Source organism: Castor canadensis, chromosome 11, assembly GCF_047511655.1.
Source record: "Castor canadensis chromosome 11, mCasCan1.hap1v2, whole genome shotgun sequence".
Classification (NCBI taxonomy): Eukaryota; Metazoa; Chordata; class Mammalia; order Rodentia; family Castoridae; genus Castor; species Castor canadensis.
The window spans coordinates 64,396,011-64,421,678 of record NC_133396.1 but is presented as its reverse complement, the minus strand read 5'-3'; the positions used below and the strand labels follow the sequence as shown (position 1 = coordinate 64,421,678).

At 35.5% G+C, this 25,668-nt stretch overlaps 1 protein-coding gene across 1 annotated transcript in view; it reads right to left on the bottom strand.

Moving 5' to 3' along the window:
* Spata22 (spermatogenesis associated 22) overlaps positions 1–20,863 on the bottom strand; it is a 38,095-nt gene extending 17,232 nt beyond the window's left edge. Inside the window, exons 1-5 of the mRNA XM_020176402.2 lie at positions 20,755–20,863; positions 18,961–19,089; positions 17,005–17,065; positions 16,784–16,879; positions 13,727–14,075 (exon numbers count right to left, since the gene is read on the bottom strand). Of these exons, the coding sequence (XP_020031991.1) occupies positions 13,727–14,075; positions 16,784–16,879; positions 17,005–17,065; positions 18,961–19,089; positions 20,755–20,797 (678 nt within the window). The 5' untranslated portion in view covers positions 20,798–20,863. The remainder of the gene's footprint in view (positions 1–13,726; positions 14,076–16,783; positions 16,880–17,004; positions 17,066–18,960; positions 19,090–20,754) is intronic.
* Positions 20,864–25,668: the final 4,805 nt, after the last annotated feature.

Sequence of the window (25,668 nt, the reverse complement as noted above, 5' to 3'; positions counted from 1 at the left end):
CAGGAAAAAGAAATAAAAAGAATATAAATTAGACAGGAAGTAGTCAAACTATCCCTGTTTGCAGATGACATGATCTTATACATAAAAGGCCCAAAACACTCCACAAAAAAACTCCCAGACACCACAAATAGCTTCAGAAGAGTAGCAGAATACAAAATCAATTTACAAAAATCAGTTTCCTTTCTACACACCAACAATGAACACCAAGAAAGAACACAGGAAAATAATTCCATTTATAACAGCCTCAAAAAATTAAATACCTAGGAATAAACTTATATAAATAAAGTATATGCAAGATCTCTACAAGAAAAACTATAAATCACTGAAGAAAGAAATCTAAGATCTCCAATGCTCATGGATTGGTAGAATCAAAATTGTGAAAATCACACTACCAAAAGCAATCTATATGTTCAATGCAATTCCCATCAAAATTCTAATATTTATCACAGAAATTGAAAAATCAACCCTGCAGTTTATTTGGAAGCACAAAAGACTGTGGATAGCTAAGACAATACTGAACAAAAAGAGCAACACTGGAGGTATCACAATACCCAACTTCAAATTATACTACAGAGCCACAGTAATAAAAATAGCATGGAACTGGCACAAAAACAGATATGAAGACCAGTGGAACAGAACGGAGACCCAGAAATAAATCCATGGCCACCTGATTTTTGACAAAGGTGCCAAAAACACAGAATGGAGAAAAGTCAGCCTCTTCAACAACTGTTGCTGGGAAAACTGGATATCTGCATGCAGAAAATTAAAACTAGATCCATGTCTTTCACCCTGTGCAAGTATCAACTCAAAGTGGATTAAGGACCGTAACATGAGACCTGAAACATTGAAGCTAGTTCAGGAAAGATCAGCAAATACACTGGAAGTAATAGGCATAGGCAATAACTTCCTCAATAGAACTCAAACGGCTAAGCAACTAAAAGAAACGATCAATAAATGGGACAATGTGATATGCTATTTATCCATTCAGCCATACATGCACCTTTCAGTTCTCTTATCAATGCATGTACAAGATTTTGTGTATGCATGTGTTTTTATTTTTCTTTATACTATTCTTATGACTGGAATGATGAGCTTTTTATATTTCACCAGCATTATATTTATGTTAAAATTTACTGGTGTCCTTGACAACTGACACTTCCCATCATTTGATTGAAATGATTTCACTCTATTGAAGTAGCTCCTCATGGTGATTTCATTTGTATTTCCCTAATGAGTAATGTGATGTTGTAGACCTCATTTCTTCACATGTGCTCAGATACCTTCTTTGGAGAAATGTCCACTTAAATTCTTTCTTGAGTTTTACATTGGATTATTTTTGTCCTTTTAATTGATGGACCCCTTTCTATAATCTATGTGGAAATCCTTTAATAAATGATATTCAATATTAAAAAAATGGGACTATGTGAAATTAAAAATCTTCTGCACAACAAAAGAAATGGTCTCTAAATTGAAGAGGACAGCTATACATCTGACAAAGGATTAATAACCAGAATATATAGGGAGCTCAAAAACATAAACTTCCCAAAAAAATCAATGACCCAGTGAAGAAATGGGCAAATGAACTGAACAGAGCATTTTCAAAGGAAGAAGCCCAAAGGCTCAAAAAACACATGAAGAAATGCTCAACATCCCTGGTCATAAAGAAAATGCAAATCAAAACTATGTTAAGATTCCACCTCTCTCCTGTTAGAATGGCTATCATCAAGAACACAAACAACAACAAATGTTGGCAAGGATGTGGGGAAAAAGGAACCCAATAAACTGCTCTTGGGAATGTAAATTAGTACAACCATTATGGAAAACAACATGGAGGAGCCTCAAAAAATAAAAATAGATGGGTGACAGTGGCTCATACCTATAATCCTAGCTACTCAGGACACAGAGATCAGGATGATCGTAGTTCAAAGTCAGCACAGGCAAATAGTTCATGAGACCCTATGTCAAAAAAACTCATCACAAAAAAGTTCTAGTGGAGTGGCTCAAGGTGTAGACCCTGAGTTCAAACCCCAGAACCACAAAAAAAAATTAAAAATAGACCTGCCTTATGATCTAGCAATTCTACTTTTAGGGATATACCTGAAGTAATGTAACTCAGGTTACAACTAATACACCTGCACACCCATGTTTATTACAGCACTATTCACAAAAGCTAAGCTATGGAAACAGCCAAGATGTCCCACTACTGATGAATGGTTTAAGAAAATGTGGTATTTATATACAATGGAACTCTTTAGCCACAAAGAACGAAATTTTGTCATTCACAGGTAGATGGACGGAACTGGAGAACATCTTCTTAAGTGAAGTCAGCTAGGTTCAGAAGGCTAAAAGCCACATGCTTTCTCTCATATGTGGAATATAGATCTAATACAAATACAACAATATTGTGAAAAACAGGTCACGCTAAAGGTCACACACAAGAGAGGGAGGGTAAAAGAAGGAAGTTAAGAAGGTGAATAAGATTGATGTACTCTCTATACAAGAATGAATATAAAATTTAAAAATTTTAAACCTGCTAAAATCACCATAAGAAGGGGACTAAGGTAGAAAGAAGAAAAATAGAGGAGATGAACCAATTCAGGTTATAATCCATATATACATGGAAACGTCAAGTAAAGTCCCTGTCTTTTTTCTTCTTTTACAAAATAGGAGAACAGCAGGGCAGGACAGGCCCTGTGACGGGATTAGAGTTGGTACCAGTGGAAAAGGGAGAGAGGGAAAGGATGTGGGAGTGCAAATCTACTGCAAACACTGTATCCACATATATGTAAATGGAAAAATGACAGCTACTGAAATTATTTCAGGAAAGGGGGGAAGGTGAAATAAATGAGAATGATGGAGAGGATGAACTCAAGTAAGATATATTTGATATATCATAAGAACTTTTGTAAATGTCACAATGTATCCCCACGCAGCACAACAATTTTAAAAACTTTTTTAAAAAAATCTTGGTGAACAGAGTGGAGCAAGTTGAAAGTAGAGTATCAGGAACAGAAGACAATGTAGAGGAATTAGATCAAACAACCAAAGACCATGAAAAAATGCTAAGAAAATATGAATGGAACATGCAAGATGTCTGGAACACCATCAGAAGACCAATCTACAAATCATGGGTAGAAAAGAGATTAAAACTAAAGGCATAGATAACTTATTCAATAACATAATAGCTGAAAAATTCCCCAACCTTGAGAAAGGCAGGGACATTCAGTTTCGGGAAGCTTACAGAACACCAAGCAATCATGACCAGTAAAGAAACACCCCCAGATACATCATCATCAAAACACTCAATATACAGAACACAGAAAAAATACTGAAAGCTGCAAAGGAGAAAAGACAGTCATATATAAAGGTAAACCCATTAGAACAATAGCAGATTTCTCAACACAAAAAGGTCATAGAAAGATAAATGTCAGGCCCTGAAAAGAAACAACTGTCAGCCCAGACCAGTCTATCAAGCAAAACTATCCTTTCTTATTGAAGGAGAAATGGAAACCTTCCACAAGAAACAAAAATTAAAGGAATGCATGACTACCAAGCCAGCACTACAGAAAATACTTGAATTTTACACATAGAAGAAGAAATTACAGTCAGCCAGGAAAATGCAAGAAAAGAATAAACCCTTTTGATCAAGCAGACTAGTAAACAAGGAACAAGTAAACATCAGGGGAATAAAAGTGGAAATACTACCCACCTCTCAATACTAACACTGAATGTTAATGACCTGAATGCCCAAATTGAAAAGACATAGAATAGCACACTGGATTCAAGAACAAGACCCAACCATATGTTGCTTACAACAAACACATGTCACTGACATAAACTGACTTAGAGTGAAAGGGTGGAAAAAGGTTTCCTAAGCAAATAAACCCAAAAACAAGCAGGAGGAGCTATATTTATATCTGACTAAGTAGACTTCAGACTAAAATAAGTCAGAAGAGACAATGAAGGTCACTTTAGATTAAAGGAACAATTCATCAAGAGTAAATAACAATTCTTAGCACATACATACCAAACATTGGAGCACCCAACTAAATTAAAAAAAAAAAACTAATGGAGCTAAAAGCTCCATTAGCATGGGTAGACCCTAACACAGTGATAGTGGGAGACCTGAGTAACCCACTGTCACCAACAGATAGGTTCTAGGCAAAATATCTACAAAGAAACTTCAGAACTAATAGGTATCTCAGAGTATTTAATCCAACCACTTTGAAATACACATTCTTTTCAACAGCTCATGGAAATTTCTCCAAAATAGATATTTTAGAACACAAAGAGAATCTCAACAAATTTAAGAAAACTGATAGTCCCCTGTATCATATCAGATCACAATGGAATAAAACAAGAACTCAACAACAAAAGAAACCACAGAAAATATTCAAACACATGCAGACTGAACAACACACTGATGAATGACTAGTGGGTCTTCAAAGAAATAAGGGAAGAAGTCAAAAAGTTCCTAGAATCTAATGATAATGAAAATACAATGTAGCAGAACCTGTGCGACACAGCAAAGGCCATGCTAAACAGAAAACTTATACCTATGAGTGTCCACATTAAGAATAAAGAGAGAGATAGACATCTAAGAACAAACCAAATACAATATTATCAGGTGGCAAGAATAATAAAGAACAGGGATAAGATCAATGAGATAGAGACCAAAAAACTATACAATGAAACAAAAACTTGCTTCTTCAAAAAGATTAGTAAGATCAATAAATTCTTAGCCACCTGACAAAATGGAGGATGGTAAAAACCCAAATTAATAAAATCAATGATGAAAAAGGGGACATAACCACAATAACAAAATCTAGAGGATCATTAGGGAATGCTTTGAAAATTCATACATTCAAGTAAAATGGAAAATCTAGGAGAAATGGACAAATTTCTAGATGCATTTAACCAACCAAAATTGAACCAGGAAGATATTAGCCACCTAAATAGATCTGAAACTAGCAATGATACTGAAGCAGTAAAAAAGAGTCTCCTAACAAAGAAGAGTCCAGGACCTGGTGGATTCATGGTTGAATTCTACCAGACCTTTAAAGAAGAATACCAATCCTCCTCAAACTTTTCCAGGAAATAGAAAGAAAAGGAACACTACCAAACTCATTCTATGAAACCAGTTGTACATTCATTCCAAAACTCAATAAAGACGCAACAAAAAAAAAAAAAGAATTACAGACCAACATCTTTAAATGAATATAGATGCAAAAATTCTCAGCAAAATACTTGCAAACCATATTCAACATCATCAAAAAGATCATATACCATGACCAAGTTGGTTTCATTCCAGGGATGCAAGGATAGTTCAACATATGCAAATCTATAAATATATACAGCATACAAACAGAAGCAAGGACAAAAATCACATGATCATCTCAATAGAAGCAGAAAAGGCCTTTGACAAAATTCAGCACCCTTTCATGATGAGAGCACTGAAGAAAGTAGGAATAGAAGGAACGTTCCACAACATAATAAAGGCTATATGTCACAAACCTGGAGCAAACATTTATAATGTTATAGTAATGTTGTAATAATTTAACAAATGGAGAACAACTGAAACTGTTTTCACTAAAGTCAGGAATGAGACGAGGATGTCCACTTTCCTCACTCTTATTCAATATAGTTTTGGAATTCCTAGCCAGAGCAAAAAACAGGAGGAGAAAAGAGATCAAAATTGGAAGGAAGAAGTCAAACAAACCCTATTTGCAGATGATATGATCTTATACCTAAAAGACCCTGAAGATTATACCAAAAAACTCTTAAAAATCATAAACATTTTTGATAAAGTATCAGGATACATTAATGCATAGACATCAGTACCTTTTCTATATACCAACAATGAACAGACTGAGAAAAAAAATCAGAAAAACAATCTCATTTACAATAACCTCAAAAAATAAAATAGGAATAAATTTAATGAAGGAAACCAAAGACCTTTTCAATGAAATGTATAAATCACTGAAGAGAAAAATCAAACACCTAAGAAGATGGAACGATCTCCCATGCTCATGGATCAGCAGAATCAATGTTGTGAAAATGGCTATACTACCAAAAGCAATCTACATGTTCAAAGCAATTCCAAAATTCCAAGGACATTTTTTCAACAGAGATAGAAAAATAAATCCTAAAGTTCATATAGAAACACAAAAAGACCTTGAATGGCCAAAGCAATTCTGAGCAAAAAGTCCAATGCTGGAGATATCACAATATCTATACTACAGAGTAATAACAATAAAAACAGCATGATATTGGCACAAAAACAGACACAAAGACCAGTGGAACAGAATAGAAAACCCAGACATAAATACACACAGCTGCAGCCAACAGATTTTTTTTTAATAAAGGCAAAGACACTTGCTTTTTATATATCTATCACAACACATTTTTATTAGCCAAGAGAGCCAATGATTTCATCTGCAATTAATACATATATTCTCCAGCCAAATGATTTTTGACAAAAGAACCCAAAATACACAATGAAGAAAGGCAGCCTCTTCAACAAGTGTTGTTGGGAAAACTAAGAATCCACATGTCAAAGTCTGAAACTACACCCCTCTCTTTCACCTTGTACCAATATCAACTCAAAGTGGATTAAAGACCTTAACATGGCCTGACACTTTGAAATAACTACAAGAAATAACAGAAAATACACTGGAACTTGTAGTTATAGGCAATTACTTCCTAGAATTCCAATGGCTCAGCAATTAAGAGAAAGAATGAACAAAAAAAAGGATGAACAAATAGGACTACATCAAACTAAAAAGCTTCTGTACAGCAAAAGAAACTCAAAAGACTGCCCACAGAATGGGAGAAAATCTTTGCCAGCTATTCATCCAACAAGGGACTAATATCCAGAATGTCCACAGAGCTCAAAAAATTCAACCCCAAAGGATCAACAATTCAAGAAATGGGCACAAGAATTGAATAAGGAATTTTCAAAGAAAGAGATATAAATGGCCAATAATACATGAAGTGTTTGAATTCCCTGGCCATTAAAGAAATACAAATCAAAACTACCCTAAGATTTCATCTCACCCCTGTTAGAATGGCTATCTTCAAGAACCAAAACAGTAACAAGTGTTGGCAAGGATGTGGCAAAACAGGAATCCTTATACACTGTTGGTGGGAATATAAATTAGTACAACCATTATGGAAAGCAGAATGGAGATTCCTTTAAAAACCAAAAATAACTCAGAACTCGGCTTTGTGGGACGTGGCTTAGAGACACCTCCTGCTTGTGCAGAGAGCCCAACAGCGAGCTGTGTCGTTAATTTTTTAAAGGAGTGGCCGGGAAGCTGCTACAGAAGCCACTGCTGGAGTGGTCTGCCCACTGTAAGCTATAATTGGTAAGCGGACCTCGCCACGGCACTACAGCTCACTAGGGAGCAAAGCATCACCCTGTATGGGAGCACCAAGATCATGGCCAAGTTCTTCTTTTAAATCAACGTGGAAAATATCCATCTGAAACCTTTACTAGAGTACAGAAATATGGACTCATCTTGCTTGTCACTACTGATCCTGAGCTCATAAAGTATCTTAATAATGAGGTGGAACAACTTGAAAGATTGGCTGTGACAAGTGTTCTGTTCAGAAACTGGCAGTATTTATCTCAAATACTGAAAGTGGTGAGGTCCTTGAAAGATGGCAACTTGATACTGAGTGTGACAAGACTGCAAAAGATGAAAGTACTCCCAGAGAAAAGTCCCAGAAAGCTATCCAGGATGAAATCCGTTCAGTAATCAGACAGATCACAACTACAGTTACATTTCTGCCACTGTTAGAAGTTGCTTGTATGTATTATACAACTAATTGATATAAATTTGGGGGGCAAAGGAATAAGCTACTGTTGTAAGAATTACCCCTTTATTGAATCATTTCTTCATTTTCAGTGACATGTAATGTCATTCTAGAAAACTTGTAAATCCTAAGAGGAACAAAAAAGTATTCCACAACACTCACTCTTGAATATTTTCATGTGATTTTTCTCAGTACTTATTTTCTTCACATTATTGTATATGTGACTATAGATACTATTGTTTTCCTTTTCATTCTTATTCTATTCATGAAATAGTCACCAAATGTTTCCTATAGGCCAAACACTGCTCTAAGCATTAGAATATACCACTGACAGAACCAAGATGCTAAATTTCTTGTGATTTACATTTGTATTTTCTTATGTGATTATCTATTATTCTATTTTTAATCATTTTCTCCTTAAAGAAAAAAACTTGAATTTTTTTAAGAATAAAATCGAAGACTATAAAAAAATAAATAAATAAAAAATAAAAATAGAACTGCTATATGATCCAGTGATACCACTTCTTGGCATATACCCAAAGGAATGTAAGTCAGGATACAATAGAGACACCTGCACACGAATGTATACTGCAGCACTATTCAAAATAGCCAAATTATGGAAATAACCCAGATGCCCTACAACTGATTAATGAGTTAAAAAACTGTGGTAGATATATACAATGGAGTTTTATTCAGCCACAGAGAATGAAACGTTGTGATCTGAAGGGAAATGGATGGAATTGGAGAATACCATGTTAAGTGATATTCTTCAGAATATCACACAGAATATTCTGTGTCTTCAGAAAGACAAAGGCTACATTTTTACCCTCATATGTGGAAGATAGATCCAAAAGATAAAAATATGAAAAAAAAACATGATCATATCCATATCTACAAGTAGAAAAATATGTTGGCAATAATGGAACTATATTATGGAACTAGGGAGATGAGAGAAAGGAAAAGAGAATGATAATCACCAATATTGGAAAACTTCACATCTGCACAGTAGAGGACAAAACAGTATGCACTGAAAGCTGCTGAATAATGGGGTGTGGGAGGGAAGGGGTAAGGGAGAGTAACAAAAGGGGTTGAACTGACCAAAGTAAAGCAAATTTACAGCTGGGATACATTAAGACAATTCTTTGAACATTGACTTTGGAATTAATGAAAGACAAGTCTGTAAAATAAGTACAGTGGGGGGGATGATACTTGTGAGAAGGGGTAGGGTGAATGGAGGAGATGAAGATGAATGAATAGGGTTGATGGGCTTCATATACATAAAGGAAATAGAATGATGAAACCTCTTGTTATTGCTTTAAGTGCAATGGGAAGAGGGTGGCAGGGGAGCGATGGGGGGACAAACCAATATACAACGTAAAGCTATTCAGAACTGTCACAACAAATCCTCCCTGTACAATGAATATATGCTAATAAAAATGAATATAAATCAATGCAAATGTATCAGAGTGTACACCATGCTGAGAGAACTGAGAAGAGTCCAGAATAATACCCAGAAGACCTGAAAAACTGCACCAAAAAATTCCTAGGCACCATAAACAGCTTCAGCAAAGTAGCAGGGTACAAAAATCAATTTACAAATATCAGTAGCCTTTCTATACACCAACAATGAACAGATTGAGAAAGAATATAGGAAAACAGTTCAATTTACAATAGTCTCAAAAAACCAAATACCTAGTAATAAACTTAACAAAGGATGTGAATGACTTCTACAAGGAAAACTACAAACCACTGAAGACAGAAATCAAAGAACACTTCAGAAAATGGAAAGATCCCCCATGATCTTAGATTGGTAGAACCAACATACCAAAAGCAATCTACATGCTCAACACAATTCCCATCAAAATCCCAATGACATTCATCACAGAGACTGAAAAATCAACCCTAACGTTTATCTGGAAGCACAAAAGACTGTGACTAGCCAAGGGAATACTAAGCAAAAAGAGCAACACTGGAAGTATCACAATACTCAACTTCAAACTATTCTACAAAGCCAAAGCAATAAAAACAGCATGGTACTGGCACAAAAACAAGATATGAAGACAAGTGGAACAGAAAAGAAGACCCAGATATAAATCCACACAGCTAACCCCACCTAATTTTTGACAAAGGCACCAAAAACGTAAAATGGAGAAAAGACAGCTGCTTCAACAAATGTTGCTGGAAAAACTGGGTATGTGCATATCGAAAATTGAAACTAGATCCATGTTTATCACCCTGTACAAGTATCAACTCAAAGTGGATTAAATACCTTAATATAAGACCTGAAACATTGAAGCTAGTACAGGAAAGAGCAGGGACTATCCTGGAAGAAATAGACATAAGCAATGACCTCCTCAGCAGAACTCAAAGTGGCTCAGCAATTAAGAGAAACAATCAACAAATGGGAGTACATGAAATTAAAATCTTCTGCATAACAAAAGAAATGGTCTCTAAATTGAAGTGGTCATCCACAGAATGGAAGAAAAATCTTTCCTAGCTATACATCAGACAAGGGACTGATAACCAGAATATACAGGGAACTCAAAAAACTAAACTCCCAAAAAATCAATGACCCAACGAAGAAATAGGCAAATGAAATGAATAGAGCATTTTCAAAGGAAGAAGTCCAAATGGCTAAAAATACACATGAAAAAATGCTCACCATCCCTGGCCATAAAATGACCCTATTATTCATATGTATGCACATATGAATAATAAAAAAATAAATTAAAAAAAAAAGAAAGAAAATGGAACTAAGTATAGGTCCTTCTTGCCTAGAATGCCCGTAAGCCATTTATTAGAATAGCAGTTATACAAACTATGAGATCATGTCAACTATGAGCTGGACATATATAAATATGAAGTATAATCTGGATATTAATTTTTTAAAAGATCCTTCACTAAATATCATAAGCAATGCAATAAAGAAAGGTTTGGGGGAGAATACCAGATTATCAAGAACTCCCAGCAATTTAATTCTAGGGACAAAAAAAATTGTCATATATTTAAAGAAAAAAATAGATTGTCTCGGAAATGGAAAAGTTGTTCTCTCTGGAAAAAAATTTGGAGGCTACTTAAAAAGCTAGACATTGATCTACCATTTGATCCAGCAATACCACTCTTGGGGATATACCCAAAAGACTGTGACACAGGTTACTCCAGAAGCACCTGCACACCCATGTTTATTGAGGCACTATTCACAATAGCCAAGTTATGGAAACAGCCAAGATGCCCCACCACTGACGAATGGATTAAGAAAATGTGGTATCTATACACAATGGAATTTTATGCAGCCATGAAGAAGAACGAAATGTTATCATTCGCTGGTAAATGGATGGAATTGGAGAACATCATTCTGAGTGAGGTTAGCCTGGCCCAAAAGACCAAAAATCGTATGTTCTCCCTCATATGTGGACATTAGATCAAGGGCAAACACAACAAGGGGATTGGACTTTGAGTACATGATAAAAGCGAGAGCACACAAGGGAGGGGTGAGGATAGGTAAGACACCTAAAAAATTAGCTAGCATTTGTTGCCCTTAATCCAGAGAAACTAAAGCAGATACCTTAAAAGCAACTGAGGCCAATAGGAAAAGGGGACCAGGAACTAAAAGGTTAGATCAAAGAGAATTAACCTAGAAGGTAACACACATGCACAGGAAATTAATGTGAGTCAACTCCCTGTATAGCTATCCTTATCTCAACCAGCAGAAACACTTGTTCCTTCCTATTATTGTTTATACTCTCTCTTCAACAAAATTAGAGATAAGGGCAAAATAGTTTCTGCCGGGTATGGGAGGGGGTGGAGAGGGAGGGGGCAGAGTGGGTGGAGGGGTGGGGGCAGGGGGGAGAAATGACCCAAGCCTTGTATGCACATATGAATAAAACAATAAAAATAAAAAAAGTTGTTCCCTCTGTGTGTCTCTTCCCACCCTCCCCCCAAAAAAAAGGAAATGCAAACCAAAACTACATTAAGATTCTATCTCACTCCTGTTAGAATAGCTACCATCAAGAAAACAAATGACAACAAATGTTGGCAAGGATGCAGGGAAAAGGAACCCTCATACACTGCTGGTAGGAATGTAAACTAGTACAACCACTATGGAAAACAGTATGGAGGCTCCTTAAGACACTAAAAATAGACCTGCCATATGACCCAGCAATACCACTCCTGGAGATATACTTGAAGGATTGTGAGTCAGCTTACAACAAAAGCACCTGTACACTCATATTTATTGAAGCACTATTCACAATAGCTAAGCTATGGAAACAGTCAAGATGCCCCTCTACTGAAGAATGGATTAAGAAAATGTGGTATTTACATACTATGGAATTTTACTCAGCCACAAAGAAGAAAGAAATTTTGTCATCATCGCCAGTAAATGGATGAAACTTAAGTGAAGCTACCCAGACTCAGAAAGCCAACATGTTTTCTCACATATGTGGAATATACACCTAATGCAAATCCAGCAATATTATGAAACAGTGGTCACACTAAGGTAAGGTCATGCAGGGGAGGGTCGGGAAACTTAAGTACTTGAATATGGTTGATATACTCTATATGTAGAATGAATATAGAAATCTTAAACTACCATAAGAAAGGGACTAAGGTAGAATGAAGAAAATCAGAGGAGTTAAACCAATTGGGGTTATAATACACAGATTCACTGAACTATCACAAGGAAACTCCCTGTGTAGCTACCTTTATCTCAAACAAGCTAAAAATGTTATGTTTTTCTTTTTATCTTTTCTCTTTTTTCTTGTACAAAATCAGAGAACAGGAGGGTGGAACGAGTCCTGCCCAAGGGGGAGGGCTAACACCAGTGGGAGGGGAAAGGTGATGGGGAAAGGAGATAGAGGGTGAATACAGTGCAAAAAAATGTGTATATGTGTAAATGCAAAAATGATACCTATTAAAACTACTCCAGTAATGGGGTGGGGGGATGAAGGAGAACGGTTGAGGAGGTGAATTCATGTATGATATAGTTGATAGATTGTAAGAACCTGTGTAAATGCCACAATGTACCCCCACCCAGCACAACAATAAAGGAAAAAAATTTTAGAGTCCAGAATGACTAGCACATTGGAGAACTGTGGAATATGAGACAATAAAGGTAGAACAGGACAAGATCATAAACCAGAAGTCAGCAAACTATGGCCTACACTCCAAATCTAACCAGACATCTATTTTTGTAAACTTTTCCTTTTTTTTTGGTAGTACTGTGGTTTGAACTCAGGACCTACACCTTGAGCCACTCCACCAGCTCTATTTTGTGTTGGGTGTCAAGATAGGTTCTCACAAACCATTTGCCCAGGTTGTCTTTGAACCTGTAATTCTGAGTAGCCAGAATTACAGGCCTCAGCCACATGCACCTGGCTGTTTTTGTAAACTTTTGTTAAAACACAACCACATTCATTTATTTGTGTATTGTTTATGGCTACTTCCAAGCTACAATGGCAGAGTTGAGTAGTGTAGCCTAGTAGCTGCAACCGAGACAGCTTGGCCCACAAAGCCAAAAATGCTTACTATTTGACCCTTTACAGAAAACAAGTGTTTCTTGATCTCTGTTGAAAAAAAAAAAACTTAGAATAACTTATGAAGAGCTTAGATAATTTCTGCAAGCAATGGGTAAACTATTATCTTAATAATTAGTAAGCAATGGGTAAACTATTATCTTAATAATTAGTAAACAGTGAAAACATAAAAGTAGTAAGAAATTCTAAAGCAACTATGTAAAAGCATCAATTCATACCCCTTAAGAAACTATTTTAGAAATATTCATCCACCACTTCAATGGAACTGGTATTTGTGCTAATCTTCATATGCTCTTGCCTCTCTATAACTTTCTAAATGTTTACATCACATTTTTAAAATTAAGTAAGCCATGTATTAATATTTAAATGTTTACCTTCAGAGTGTTTTCTTCTGGAGTATCGTCCAACATTTTTTTCTTAAACTGATTTTGTTGAAAGTTGGGCTTAAATGCCTGTGATGCACTATTTTTTCCCAGGCATCTTATTGTGGAAACAGGTATTTGTGATAAACGTGCTTGTTTGAGTGCCTCAGTTTCCTTATGATCAGATAAGTTTAGGGGCTTAGAGACTCTTAATTGTTTTTGTTGTTGAGTTCCCAAATTCATTGGACAAACGATTGAATTTACTCCATCATTTGCTACCAGGTTTGTTCTTGTACACTGAGATCTAAAATAATTTTTATCCCAAGTTTTCAAGGAGGTACTTTTGTTGTCATCTCTGTAGCTGTAACAGTAAAGAAATATTTGTTTTTATATGCTTTCTAATTAAAGAACAATTGAGGAAATTTTTCATTTATTTGACAACTTATGATTTATAAACTGGTTTTTAGCTAATTAGACATCCCAAACACATCATCACAACAACCCTACAATATATTATTACCTCTCTTTCCAGATAAAGAAACAAGAGTTAGTGAAGAAATAACTTGCCCAAAGTCAAACGGCAAGTTACTAACAAGTCCAGAATTCAGAGAATATAGCATCACAACTCAGTGTACAGTGCTACAAGGTATATCTTTATGAAGAATTCCTGCCTCCATATGATAATAGTTGTTTTCAATTGGAAAGATTTTGAGAACTTTTGCTTAATCTTTCATACATTTATTTTTAAATTTAAATAAAGTTAAAAAAATTAACCTTAAACTATACCTTGTCCATGATTGTACATCACAAGGAAAATAAATGTAGACAAGGTAGATAACTGTTTGATATTATATATTTTACTGTGTAGCTGAAAATCCATATCAATTAATCTGTTGCAGCATTTGCTTGCTACATTAATCTAAGCTACTTGTATCAGCTGATCAGAACATGGTGTTAATGAGGCAAAAATCAAAAGTGTATTTTCTAAGCATGCTAATTAAGAGCTGTACAGTGAAAAACTAATTCAAGTCATATATTCTTAATTCTAAATAATTTTCCCAGAAATACCACAAGTACTACAAGAAAGCAATAAATACAAGCCATCCCTTATTGAAGAAAATAATCCAAAAAAACTGAGTTCACTAATGATCAAGAACAAATCTAGGTTTTATGGGGCCTGAAGCTTATATAATTTGGGAAGTGTTATATAAAGTAGGTACAAAATTAAATATAAAAATGTTGAGAAAGGAAATCACAATTACAAAATTTTTAAAGTTATGAATAGCACAAAAATCATATCCTAGAAAAATATTACTATAATTATTATTGTCTGATATGCCTCTATAAAGACCTACACTGATCACCTCTTCATATGACAACTTTGTAATTTTATTTTCAATACAGAGAGCAGAAATACAATTTTCTTTTTTCTCTCGTGGCTATTGAAATTATTACTTATGGTGAGAAAGGTTTCTTTTAGCTTCACAACTACTTATTGGTAATAGAATAACTGAAATTTCCCCCAAAAAATTGGCTCAGAAGGTGTTCCTAGCCTGAGAATTAGCTCTGGGAGAAATATAGTCCTTTCACCTTTCTAATGTTCCCCACAAACACATTCTGCCTCAGAAACCAATCCAATTCAGTCACGTTCTCAACATCCCAAGCACACCACATAGTCTAACTTGCAGTGGCTTCTGAGAAGGGCATGAGCAGCATGTCCCTCAGAGCTTTCTCTTTAGGTGAAATATCCAGATGTTCAATGAGGTTGCCAAGAGCAGATTGTTGCTGAGAAAAGATTGGGGTAGAAGGTAGAGCTGGCCATCCACCAGCCAGATCTTTAGCACCAGGACCATCATTAGAATACAGACAGCAACCTCAGGATGAGACAGCAATCACAAGCCCACATTCTACTCAAACTGCTGCTTTCTTCTCTAGTCCATGGATGAAAACATGACTTTGAAGGGAATAATGCAAATGAGGCTCTAATGCTTTAGGATCATTTTCATGGTAAATCCTCCTTTGCTAATGAAAACTTTGAATATGATGCTGGACTATACTCAATAACTCAGTGAAGAGTGATAGCAAAACAAGTAATAGCTCCTTAAATTGCCATAAAATATCCTGACAAGTCAATCAAATATATATACATATATATATACGTATATATATACGTATATATATATACGTATATATATATACGTATATATATATATACATATATATGTATATATACATATGTATATATATATATGTAATTTTAGGAACATTTTCTAAAATTTAGACTGTTGCCTTTATGATATCTATTGTTCTAACATTTTTAAATAAATGTAACATATCTAAAAACTGTGAAAAGTGAAGCTCCTACAAACTGTTGAACTTAATTATGTGAGACTAGAAATGCCTTGGAAAGAAAAAAGAAAAATGTTCTTTCCTTGAAAATCCAAAATCACAAAAAAAAGGGAAGCTGGTGGAGTAGAGAAGCACACTTACATAAAACAAACACAAAATGCTAATTATAAGAGAAAGAAACTAAATTCTCCTCCCCCTCATCAAGTGCCTATAAGGACATGAAATCTCAGGTTTATTATGAGTATTTAAGCTAAAGTTGTTCAGCAATTACTAAGGAGTTTAAAGACCTCAATACATTTCAGGAAATGAGAAAGAGAGTCCTTCAACTTGAAACAAAAAGATACTAAACAGCAACATAAGATTACAAGAAAATAGGAAACTCACTGGCAAAAAACATATCCACAGGTTCCAAATCCACAGATTCAACCAACCATGGATCAAAAATGTTAGGAAAAAAATTGCATGTGCCCTAAAATATATATCATTATTATTATTATTCTCATTATTCCTTAAACAATACAGTGTAACAATTTACACTGTGTTAGGTATTCTACCTAATCTAGAAAACTGGAAGATATACATAGGTGATATGCAAAATCCATAGTTAATAATGTGGAAATTCTCTAATGTAATTCTCCCTAAGAAAGAAGGAAGAGATGAAGGGCAGGGGAAAGAGAAAAAAGAAGGAATAGAAGAAAAGAAAATTTAAGTAATACTTACCTCCAACAACTTTGGCTTCTTTCAGTATTTGACTGAATGTATTTAGACACAGAATCTTGATTTCTCAGGGGACAAGAAACTGAAGGGGGTATATGCCTTTCAAGGAAATACATCTTGTTTAATATAATTTGTTTTCAAATTGAGAAATGCAAAATACACACATAAGAGTAATATCAGTCAGTAACAGACACACATTCACTGGTTTATATTTTTCCACATACCCTGGGTTCACTGTGTCGTATGAAGGAGGTGATTCTGGATTCACAGTTTCCCAGGCCCAGTCTCAGAAGTATAAGAACACAGATAAAAATAAGATAGGCAGCACTTTTCAAAATAATTACTTCATATTTATTTAATTTGGCTTAAAAACTTGGAAAAGGCTGAAGGTATAGACATGGTCTTCAACAGCACATTGTTATAGAATGTCACAGCCTGCCTAATTAATTTGGATAGATATTTTTCTTCTCTATTATAATCAACAATAATAGTTTAATCAGTATCTTTTCCACAATTAGTCCTAACATAGTACCTTATACTTTGTAACATCAATTCAGTCTAATCCAATTCTTCTTATACTTTTTTATTCCTCTCCACAGCAAGAAATACATCATGACCAATAACAGACATATGCAGGGTGTGTGCAATAGGCAGAGAAATAAAGAGAACAGGACAATATAACAAAATTTCAACATCAAATCTAATCCTTCCTACATATAATGTACACTAATATTCTCTATTCTAGTCTACTCTACTTAAATCTCTTCTATTTCTCTTTGTACAGATTGGTTTACAACAGTCTAACTAGTGAGTTAGGACCAAAATCTGGAAAAACACTAAAATAATTATTTCTCTTACCTAGTATAAGAATTTTATTATATCTAATTTTATTTATAAAAATGGGAATGATACAAGCTTTATACCGCAAATTCATCTTATGTAGAAGAAAAACAATTTTAGGACTGCATTAAGGTTTATGGAAACACACTAAGGAAGCTAACAAAATATGTATTGCTATGCATAAAGATATTTTAAAATTCTAGTCATATAAGATTCTATTAATAATTTTAAGTATGTCCCCAAAAGCAAAGTATGTACAACTAGCACATACCAAATATATTTCTGAATTGTTAGCCTTCTTCCAGAGGGAAGTAAAAAGTCAGCAAATATTAAAGATCTCCTAGAATTCACCACTACTGCTAACTGGTTCAGGTAAGAAGGCTACCCTTAAAGCTAAGCCAGTATTTTACTAGTCCCACTTAAAAGATGATATGAACCAGAGGCTCCCTGTTTCCAAGATTTAATCAAGAGATAAAGAAGGCAGTCCATCAATGATCTCTGAAAAGTAGAACTAGATTATGTAAACACCCAGCAATGGTAACTTAGTTCATGTGCAAGTTGAAGCCATAAGGAAACAAACTGGATGAGAGTGTCTTAGTCCATCTAAGCTGCCACAGCAAAATATCTTAGACTGGGCAATTTATAAATAATGTAAAATTTTTTGTAGTTCTGAAAGCTGAGAAATCCAGATCAAGATGCCAACAGATTCAGCATCTGTTGAGATCGTGCTCTCTGCTTCATAGATAGTACTTCTGATTGTTTTCTCACGTGGCAGAAGAAGCAAACATCTCCCTTGCACTTCTTTAATAAGGTCACTAGTCCCATGCAGAGCCCCCATGACTTAATCCTCATATCTTAATACTATCACATTCGTGGTTAAGAAAATAAAGGGCTGACAAATGATGAAAGGCAAAAATGGCACAAGAAGGGAAAAAAAGACTATGGCCAAGCAACTTCTACCCCTTTCTACTCTTTTTTTTTTTTCCTATATTGCCATGCACACTTTTCTCTGTTTCTGAAGCAACTCAAGTTTTTCCATTCTTTATCAGCAAATATGTAAATCACAATATCTATATGTGTTTTGGAAAACAAAATGTTTTTACAATGTAGGTTACTATTTCATTAGAACAAAGGCTCCAGGTCTAAAATACTCCATTTAAACGCTAAGCCACCCTTGTAAACAAGGAAATGCAAAACTCCTATATTGCCATACTCATAAAAAAACAAGCAAACTGTACACTTGGATACTGAAAATAAAAATTTTCTATAATGAGAGAAATTATAGTTTTCTACATTCTTCACTCGTTTCCTAAAAATGTTCACCTTGATCATTTTCTTACCTGTAGGTAGAGAAGGAAAATCATAACTGTCAGAAGCAGTACTGGTACCTGGATCGTTTTTAAGTGGATTAGAAGTTAATGGCTGTCTGTTCCTCTTTTTCTGATTGAACAATGGTACAGGCAAACAGCCTACATTGAATGTACCAATAAATTAGTACGTAACAGGTAAATAATAACTACTACTTACAGGATAATTACTAACATAAAATAATGCACAATTTGAATGTCTACTTCTTATAGGTCAATGTTCTCATAGATGTATTTCCATGTCCTTGAATTTAATATTCTTTTTAAAATCTTAAATCGCCTCATTTGTCTCTTTCAAAAGATCTTTCCTTTTTGGCCTTAACATTGCTTTAATTTCTCTTGTTTGGAAGTAATCCTCATCTTTGTTCTCATCTCCTAACCCTTTCCAAATCCACCTTTTGTTTTTATTTCCCTCCTGTGCTTGCCTATTAACATATCAAATACAGACGACCTGTAGAATACAACAAAGATTAGGAGGAACTAAACTTTGAATCATGTTTTCTAAAAACCTAACCACTCTTTGGATCACAGCAGTCAACATTTAAGATTTAAGATTTAATTTGGAATTCTAATCATCATTCAGGTTCCAAGACCATAGCCCTTCTCTTACAAATTTTATTTCCATAGATTTGGCCTGAAACCCAAAAGTCTACATGACAGGTGTCTCTAATGATATTTTTGTATGAATCATTTTGAGACTACCTTAGAGAACTGCATCTACTCCAAGTAAGAATAAATACTACTTCCACTTCCTCCAAATGACAGAAGCAGGTTCTCAAGTCAGGCCAAAAGTCACAATGAATAAAAGTCAGAAACAAGGGAATTCAGAGTAAAAAAGATCCAAAAAGCTTGCCCATTGCTTCAAAGCAAGTCACTGAAAGAACCCAGATATGATCCATGCTTCCTAAACCTTAGGTTGGCTGATCTGTCACCACTGTATGACAGGAGATTACTGAAAACTCTCTGATGAAAGGCAAGAAATGTGGGCTTTGAATCAGACTACCTGATTTTTAAGAATAACTTCAAAGTAGATTTTAATTACAAATTCAAATCATACATGTGGACAGTTTCCTTAAACTCTTTGTGTCAATAAAACATATATGGAGAGACAGAATAAAATAATGATTAAAAGCATAGATTCTAGAACCAGATTTCTAGGTTCAAACCCTATTTCTGCCATTTAGATTATTTAACCTCTTTGTGCCTTGGTTTCTCACTTAGACAGGGGTGATAATGATAACCTACCTTAAGAGTACAAGGACTAAATGAATTAATACTTATAATTAAATGTCTAAATACAATATAGGTACCATAAATAATAATAATTTTTATCTTCATTGTGCATAATCCTTCCTGATTCTCATTATTCTTGCCCTCTGTCCTAAACTACTTAGTAAATTGGAAAAACAGAAACAGTAGAAAGTATTAAGAGAAAAAAGTGCATCTGGAAATATTTTTAACAAGTTAATTATAAAAACAAATAAAAATAGATCAATGCCTTTGTTATCTACTTAAAAACATAAAACAACTCAATCTCATAGGTTTTTGAAGAAAAGGCACCAGAGTAAATCTAGGTAACTTTGATTTTACTACCACCTCTGCCACTGAATATTTTGCCTTAAGTTATTTTACCTCTCTGGATCTAAAAAAAAAGAGGCTAGACTAAATGTTTAATCTTTTTAAAAGTTCCCTCCAAAATGTTCCATCTATAAACTATACAATCTTTATGTTGTACATGGAAAACTAAAATTAAAAGCTGTTCAATACCTGCTGTACTACGAGCTGAATTTTCTTTCAGGTTTCTCTTCATTTTTTTCAACAGCAAAATCTATAAGTTTTTCTTTAGCATTCCAAATTGAAGTTGTTTTACTAAACCTTTAAAGAAAGAAACGTGTAGCTCAGATTGTATCAGCAACAAGATCAATTTCTCAGCCTATTAATTACAGAAATAATGATTTCAAACTGTTTTGAAACCTGATAAACACTTCAGGGAGTTCTGTGATTTCTGAGTAAGAATTTACAACATAACCCATTTTTCCAGCTCTGCCCAAAATAAATTCTTATGGGGGTGACTTTAATCTTGCCTCCTGAATGTCCACAGATTTTTCACATAGTAAGTACTTTAGAATCAAAGACCCACCATGAGCATTATGAACTAAATCTAGAAAGAGATAAATAGACAACAGCACTGGCAAACATATACGGAGGAAGTACTATAGTATTGAACTGAACATGTGAGAACATGTTCTGCGTCTCATTTTAAGACACTGCATCTTTAACACATTCTTTATAAAATGTATAAATTCTTCAAAACTATTTAAAGGAGTGTTACTGCATGCAGATAATCATAATTTTGAGTTTGCCTCAATAGATTGCTAAAGCAAATTCTTTCATTTGTTTTTAACGCCCTTTGGTGTTTCAACAAAAAGGAACTCTGTAATTTGACTGACTTTAAGATCAGCCATAAGTAATCAGCAATCTTCAAAAGCACTTTCAACAAATAGGTCATCTGAGTTCTCCAGGGAAGAATCTGCCATGGACATTTTCAAGTGCGGGACTCAAACTTTCCCACCATCTTTATGACTCTGTTTAGAATAATCACATTGATCCTTATCTCAACCAGCAAAACCCCTTGTTCCTTCCTATTATTGCTTATACTCTCTCTACAACAAAATTAGAGATAAGGGCAAAATAGTTTCTGCTGGGTATTGAGGGGGGGAGCGGGAGGGGGTGGAGTGGGTGGTAAGGGAGGGGGTGGGGGCAGGGGGGAGAAATAAACCAAGCCTTGTATGCACATATGAATAATAAAAGAAAAATGAAAAAAAAAATAAAAAAAATAAAAATCTAGAACTGAAAAAAAAAAAAGAATAATCACATTGATGAAATCGTAATTTATGGTTGAGTTTCAGAAAAAAATATTCAGTGTACATTAACCATTTAGAAGTCATTTAAATAACAAAATATTGTATTGTAAAAGACCTGTACAATTTTAAAACAAATAAAGATTTGAACCTGTAAAAAAAAAAAAAAAAGACACTGTGCAGATCACTTGCAGATCACAAAAAACTAAACCCTCACTTAATATCCAGGATAGTAAGTTTCCTCTCAGTTTCTATAACTTGAACAAGTGACTCAAGTTTGATGTTTTCAACAGACTTTCTGTAGTAATTTTTCCACATTCTGCCTCCTAATATATTTCTATTCCAATTTAATTCATTAAACACTTGTCCGTTGCATGAAAAGGCGAGATACAAACCTGAGTGAATAATTTGTTCCAAATTACCCAGTGAAAAAAAAAGAGATGAACAGAAGTAAGTAAAGATACAAATCAAATTGAGGTAAATTTGAATGTGTGTAGAAATGAAACCGGAAACAAGAGGTCAAGGACTGCCTGTACTTTGTTTCCATGACCTGGATTTAAGGCAGGACAGAGGAGGAGCTTTACAAAAAAAAAAAAAAAGTGTCATTCTAGAAGCCAAAAGAGGTTACACCATTTTTTCTCCACACAGACAAACCAACGCAACTTACAACTAAAACTAAGGGACTTAAGGGCTATTTCGTTTCTTGGTATCACAGAAACAAAACAAGCCAAATTTTAAACCCCAGGCCACTAATCCTGAAAGCAGTAGAGACCCGCCCCCCCCCACACCCCGACCCACTCCAACTTCCCAAAAGTGACTTAACAATGGAGTTGGCAGCACTGATAACCAAAAACTTCGCTCAGTTCGCAAACACATCCTGCCGGCAAAATGGCTCCCTCACATAGACGCCAGAGGGCCTGTTCGGTCCGTCTGAGAAGGCAGGGGAGAGAATTCCAGTCAGGGTTTATGTTCCCTTCCGGCCCACCGAGGGATGGGGCAATCTGGTAACTATAGGGTCAACGAACATCCTTTCCCTTCATGAACGCCCCTGAACCCAACCCACAACTTTTACCCTCGGATTCCCTCGCCTGTCAACCGTCGTCGTCGAGGAAGCAGTTAGCAACTACACATCTTCCCACCTCTGAAAAAGCGCAGGAAGTCAGGCTACTGCGCAGGCGCATATGGAATGCGCAGGCGCATATGGAATCCGCAGGCACACATCGAACGTGCGCAGGCGCGCCTCAAACCTGCGCAGGCGCACTGATCCCTCCTGGGCCACTGCCTGCGCAGGTGCACTGGTCCCTCTGTGCCACTGGCTACACAAGCGCAAGTGTCACTTGTGCGATGGTGCACTGCACTGTGAGACCAGCCAAGAAAGCTATAGAGTCTTACAACCAAGAATAACGATGCTAAGTCACCTTCCTTTGGGTGATCAACACAGTGAGGTACGAGGCGCAGGGGTGACCTTATAGCCCAGAAGGAAAGGGGCCTGTCTAGTCACTGATGAGAAGGAGACAGGTCTGCAGATCCAGCATGCTCTACACCATCAGCTTGATGTTTTGGCTCCCCGCTTTCCATGCCCCCTTCTATTTCTTAGGTTATAGAAATAAGTTTTTAAGAAGCCTGTGGCAACTTGGACTATGCCTAAAAGAGAAAGACTCCCAAAAGAGGACACAGGCCTCAAAACCGAGGTATGAGTGTCTTACTTAGTCTGGCTGCATCTCTGAGTCATGTGGATCAATCAGGGAATTAGAGTCCCCAGGAGGCTGGTGGGAGAGCTGAGGCCTGCGTTTAAGTGACGGCCATGCAAGACAAGAAGCAGTCAGTAAGGCAAGACCTGTGCTTCTGGAGCTCGGAAGAGAAAAGAGTACTTGGGCCGCAGAGACATTCCACAAAGGAAGGAGAACGGTGGGGCCACCCGAACAATGAGTTCCAGGCTTCCTGCCTGGAAACACTATGGATTCTTGGCCCTGTGACTTCAGCAATTTATCCCCTCTATGTCTACCCCCATCCTCAGTAAAATAGCCATAACAATATTTACTTAAATGCCTTAAAAATATTAAAAGATAAAATGAATAGTCCTAGCACTTAGTACTAGTGGCCAATAAATGTTAGCCCTTATTTCATGACAGTAGCTGCCATTTATTGGGTACCTACTATAAGCCAGGTATAGTACCTCTAGATCTGAGTTCAAAGACCATGTTCTGTTTTTCACCTTTCTGGCTCTTCAAAGGCTGAGATAGATGAAAGGAAGAAGTAAAAAGGGCTTAGAGATAAAAAGTTATTAGTAAAGGTCTATGACTATGAGACAATAAAACACAGTAGTTTCTTTGAAAATTAGGTCAAATACATAGTGATATGTACTGAAAGCTACTGAATAATGGGGTATTAGTAAGGAAGGAGTAAGGAAGAGTAACAAAAGGGGTTGAACTGACCGAAGTAAAACAAATTCACAGCTAGGATACATTGAGAAACTCCTTTGAACATTGACTTTGGAATGAATAATGAAAGACAAGACACTAAAATAGGTACAGTGGGGGTGTACTTGTCAGAAGGGGGAAGGTGAATGGAGGAGATGAAGATAAAGAAATAGGGTTGATGGGCTTCATATACATAAAGGAAATAGAACGATGAAGCATTTTGTAATTGCTTTAAGTGATTCTGGGTTGGGGTGGTGGGAGAGAGATGGAGGGGGCAATCTAACCAATGTACAATGTAAGGCTATTCAGAATTGTCACAATAAATCCCCCCCATACAATGAATATATGCTAGTAAAATGAAAAAGAGAAAAGAAAATTAGGCAAATAAAAAATCAGGCAAATATTAGGAGATAACACTGGAGGTAGATTGAGACCAAATAATACCAGATCTTGGATGCCAGAGTGAGGAATAAACTTTGAAGGAATAGGGTCATCTTTTTTATTTGGAAAGAAGACTTCAGACAGCAAAATTTCTGAAAAGATATTATTCATCATGTTTCCTGAAAGGAAACTTAGCCAAAACACAAATACACATTTCAAGGAAGCAGATTTTAACCTGATGTATGCCTAGGTACATACACAGATGTAAAACACCCATTCTTTCAAAATAAAATAGGTTTCTCATTTTAAAAAGGGGGAGGCCTAGGGGTCTGGCTAAGTGGTAAAGCACTTGCCTAGAATTCATTAGGCCCTAGGTTTGATCCACACACCACAAAAAAGAAAAACCTAAGCCTACTATGAACAATATCCTGTGCTATGTTCTATAAGGAACGCAGACATGAACAATATAGAATCTTTCCTAAAAGTTTATAAACTTAACTATTCAATCCCTGTCTTGTTCTGGTTACCATTTATTTATTTCTCCCTAGAAAGTTGATCAGGATGGGTGACAGCAATAGGGTCACAGAGGAAGAAAAAAATTGAAGTAGTGAGAATAGTTTGATTGCCTGACTCCTGGACAATCACAGTATGTATAAGCCACTTACAATGAATGAACAGAGAAGTCCCTCTCTACTATCCAATCATACTATTTCAGATTCATCCTCACCTTAAATTTGTCTCCTACAAAACTTCAGGCATTGATCTATTAGATATCCACAAGTATAAAGTAAAAAATTTGCTTTCCTTTCATTTTAAAATACAATATATTATTAAGAAATGAGGCCCCTTCATCCACACAAAGTATTTATAGTGCTGAAAGTTATCACACTTATTCTTTAAAGTATTTCAAAACATTAGTCAGTAGTGAGACAGTGATAACTAGAAGCAGTTTCACTTCTATACTATCAGTTCTCTGAACTCTCAAAAATAAAACTGGTTTTTGCAGGGTTAAATCTTGA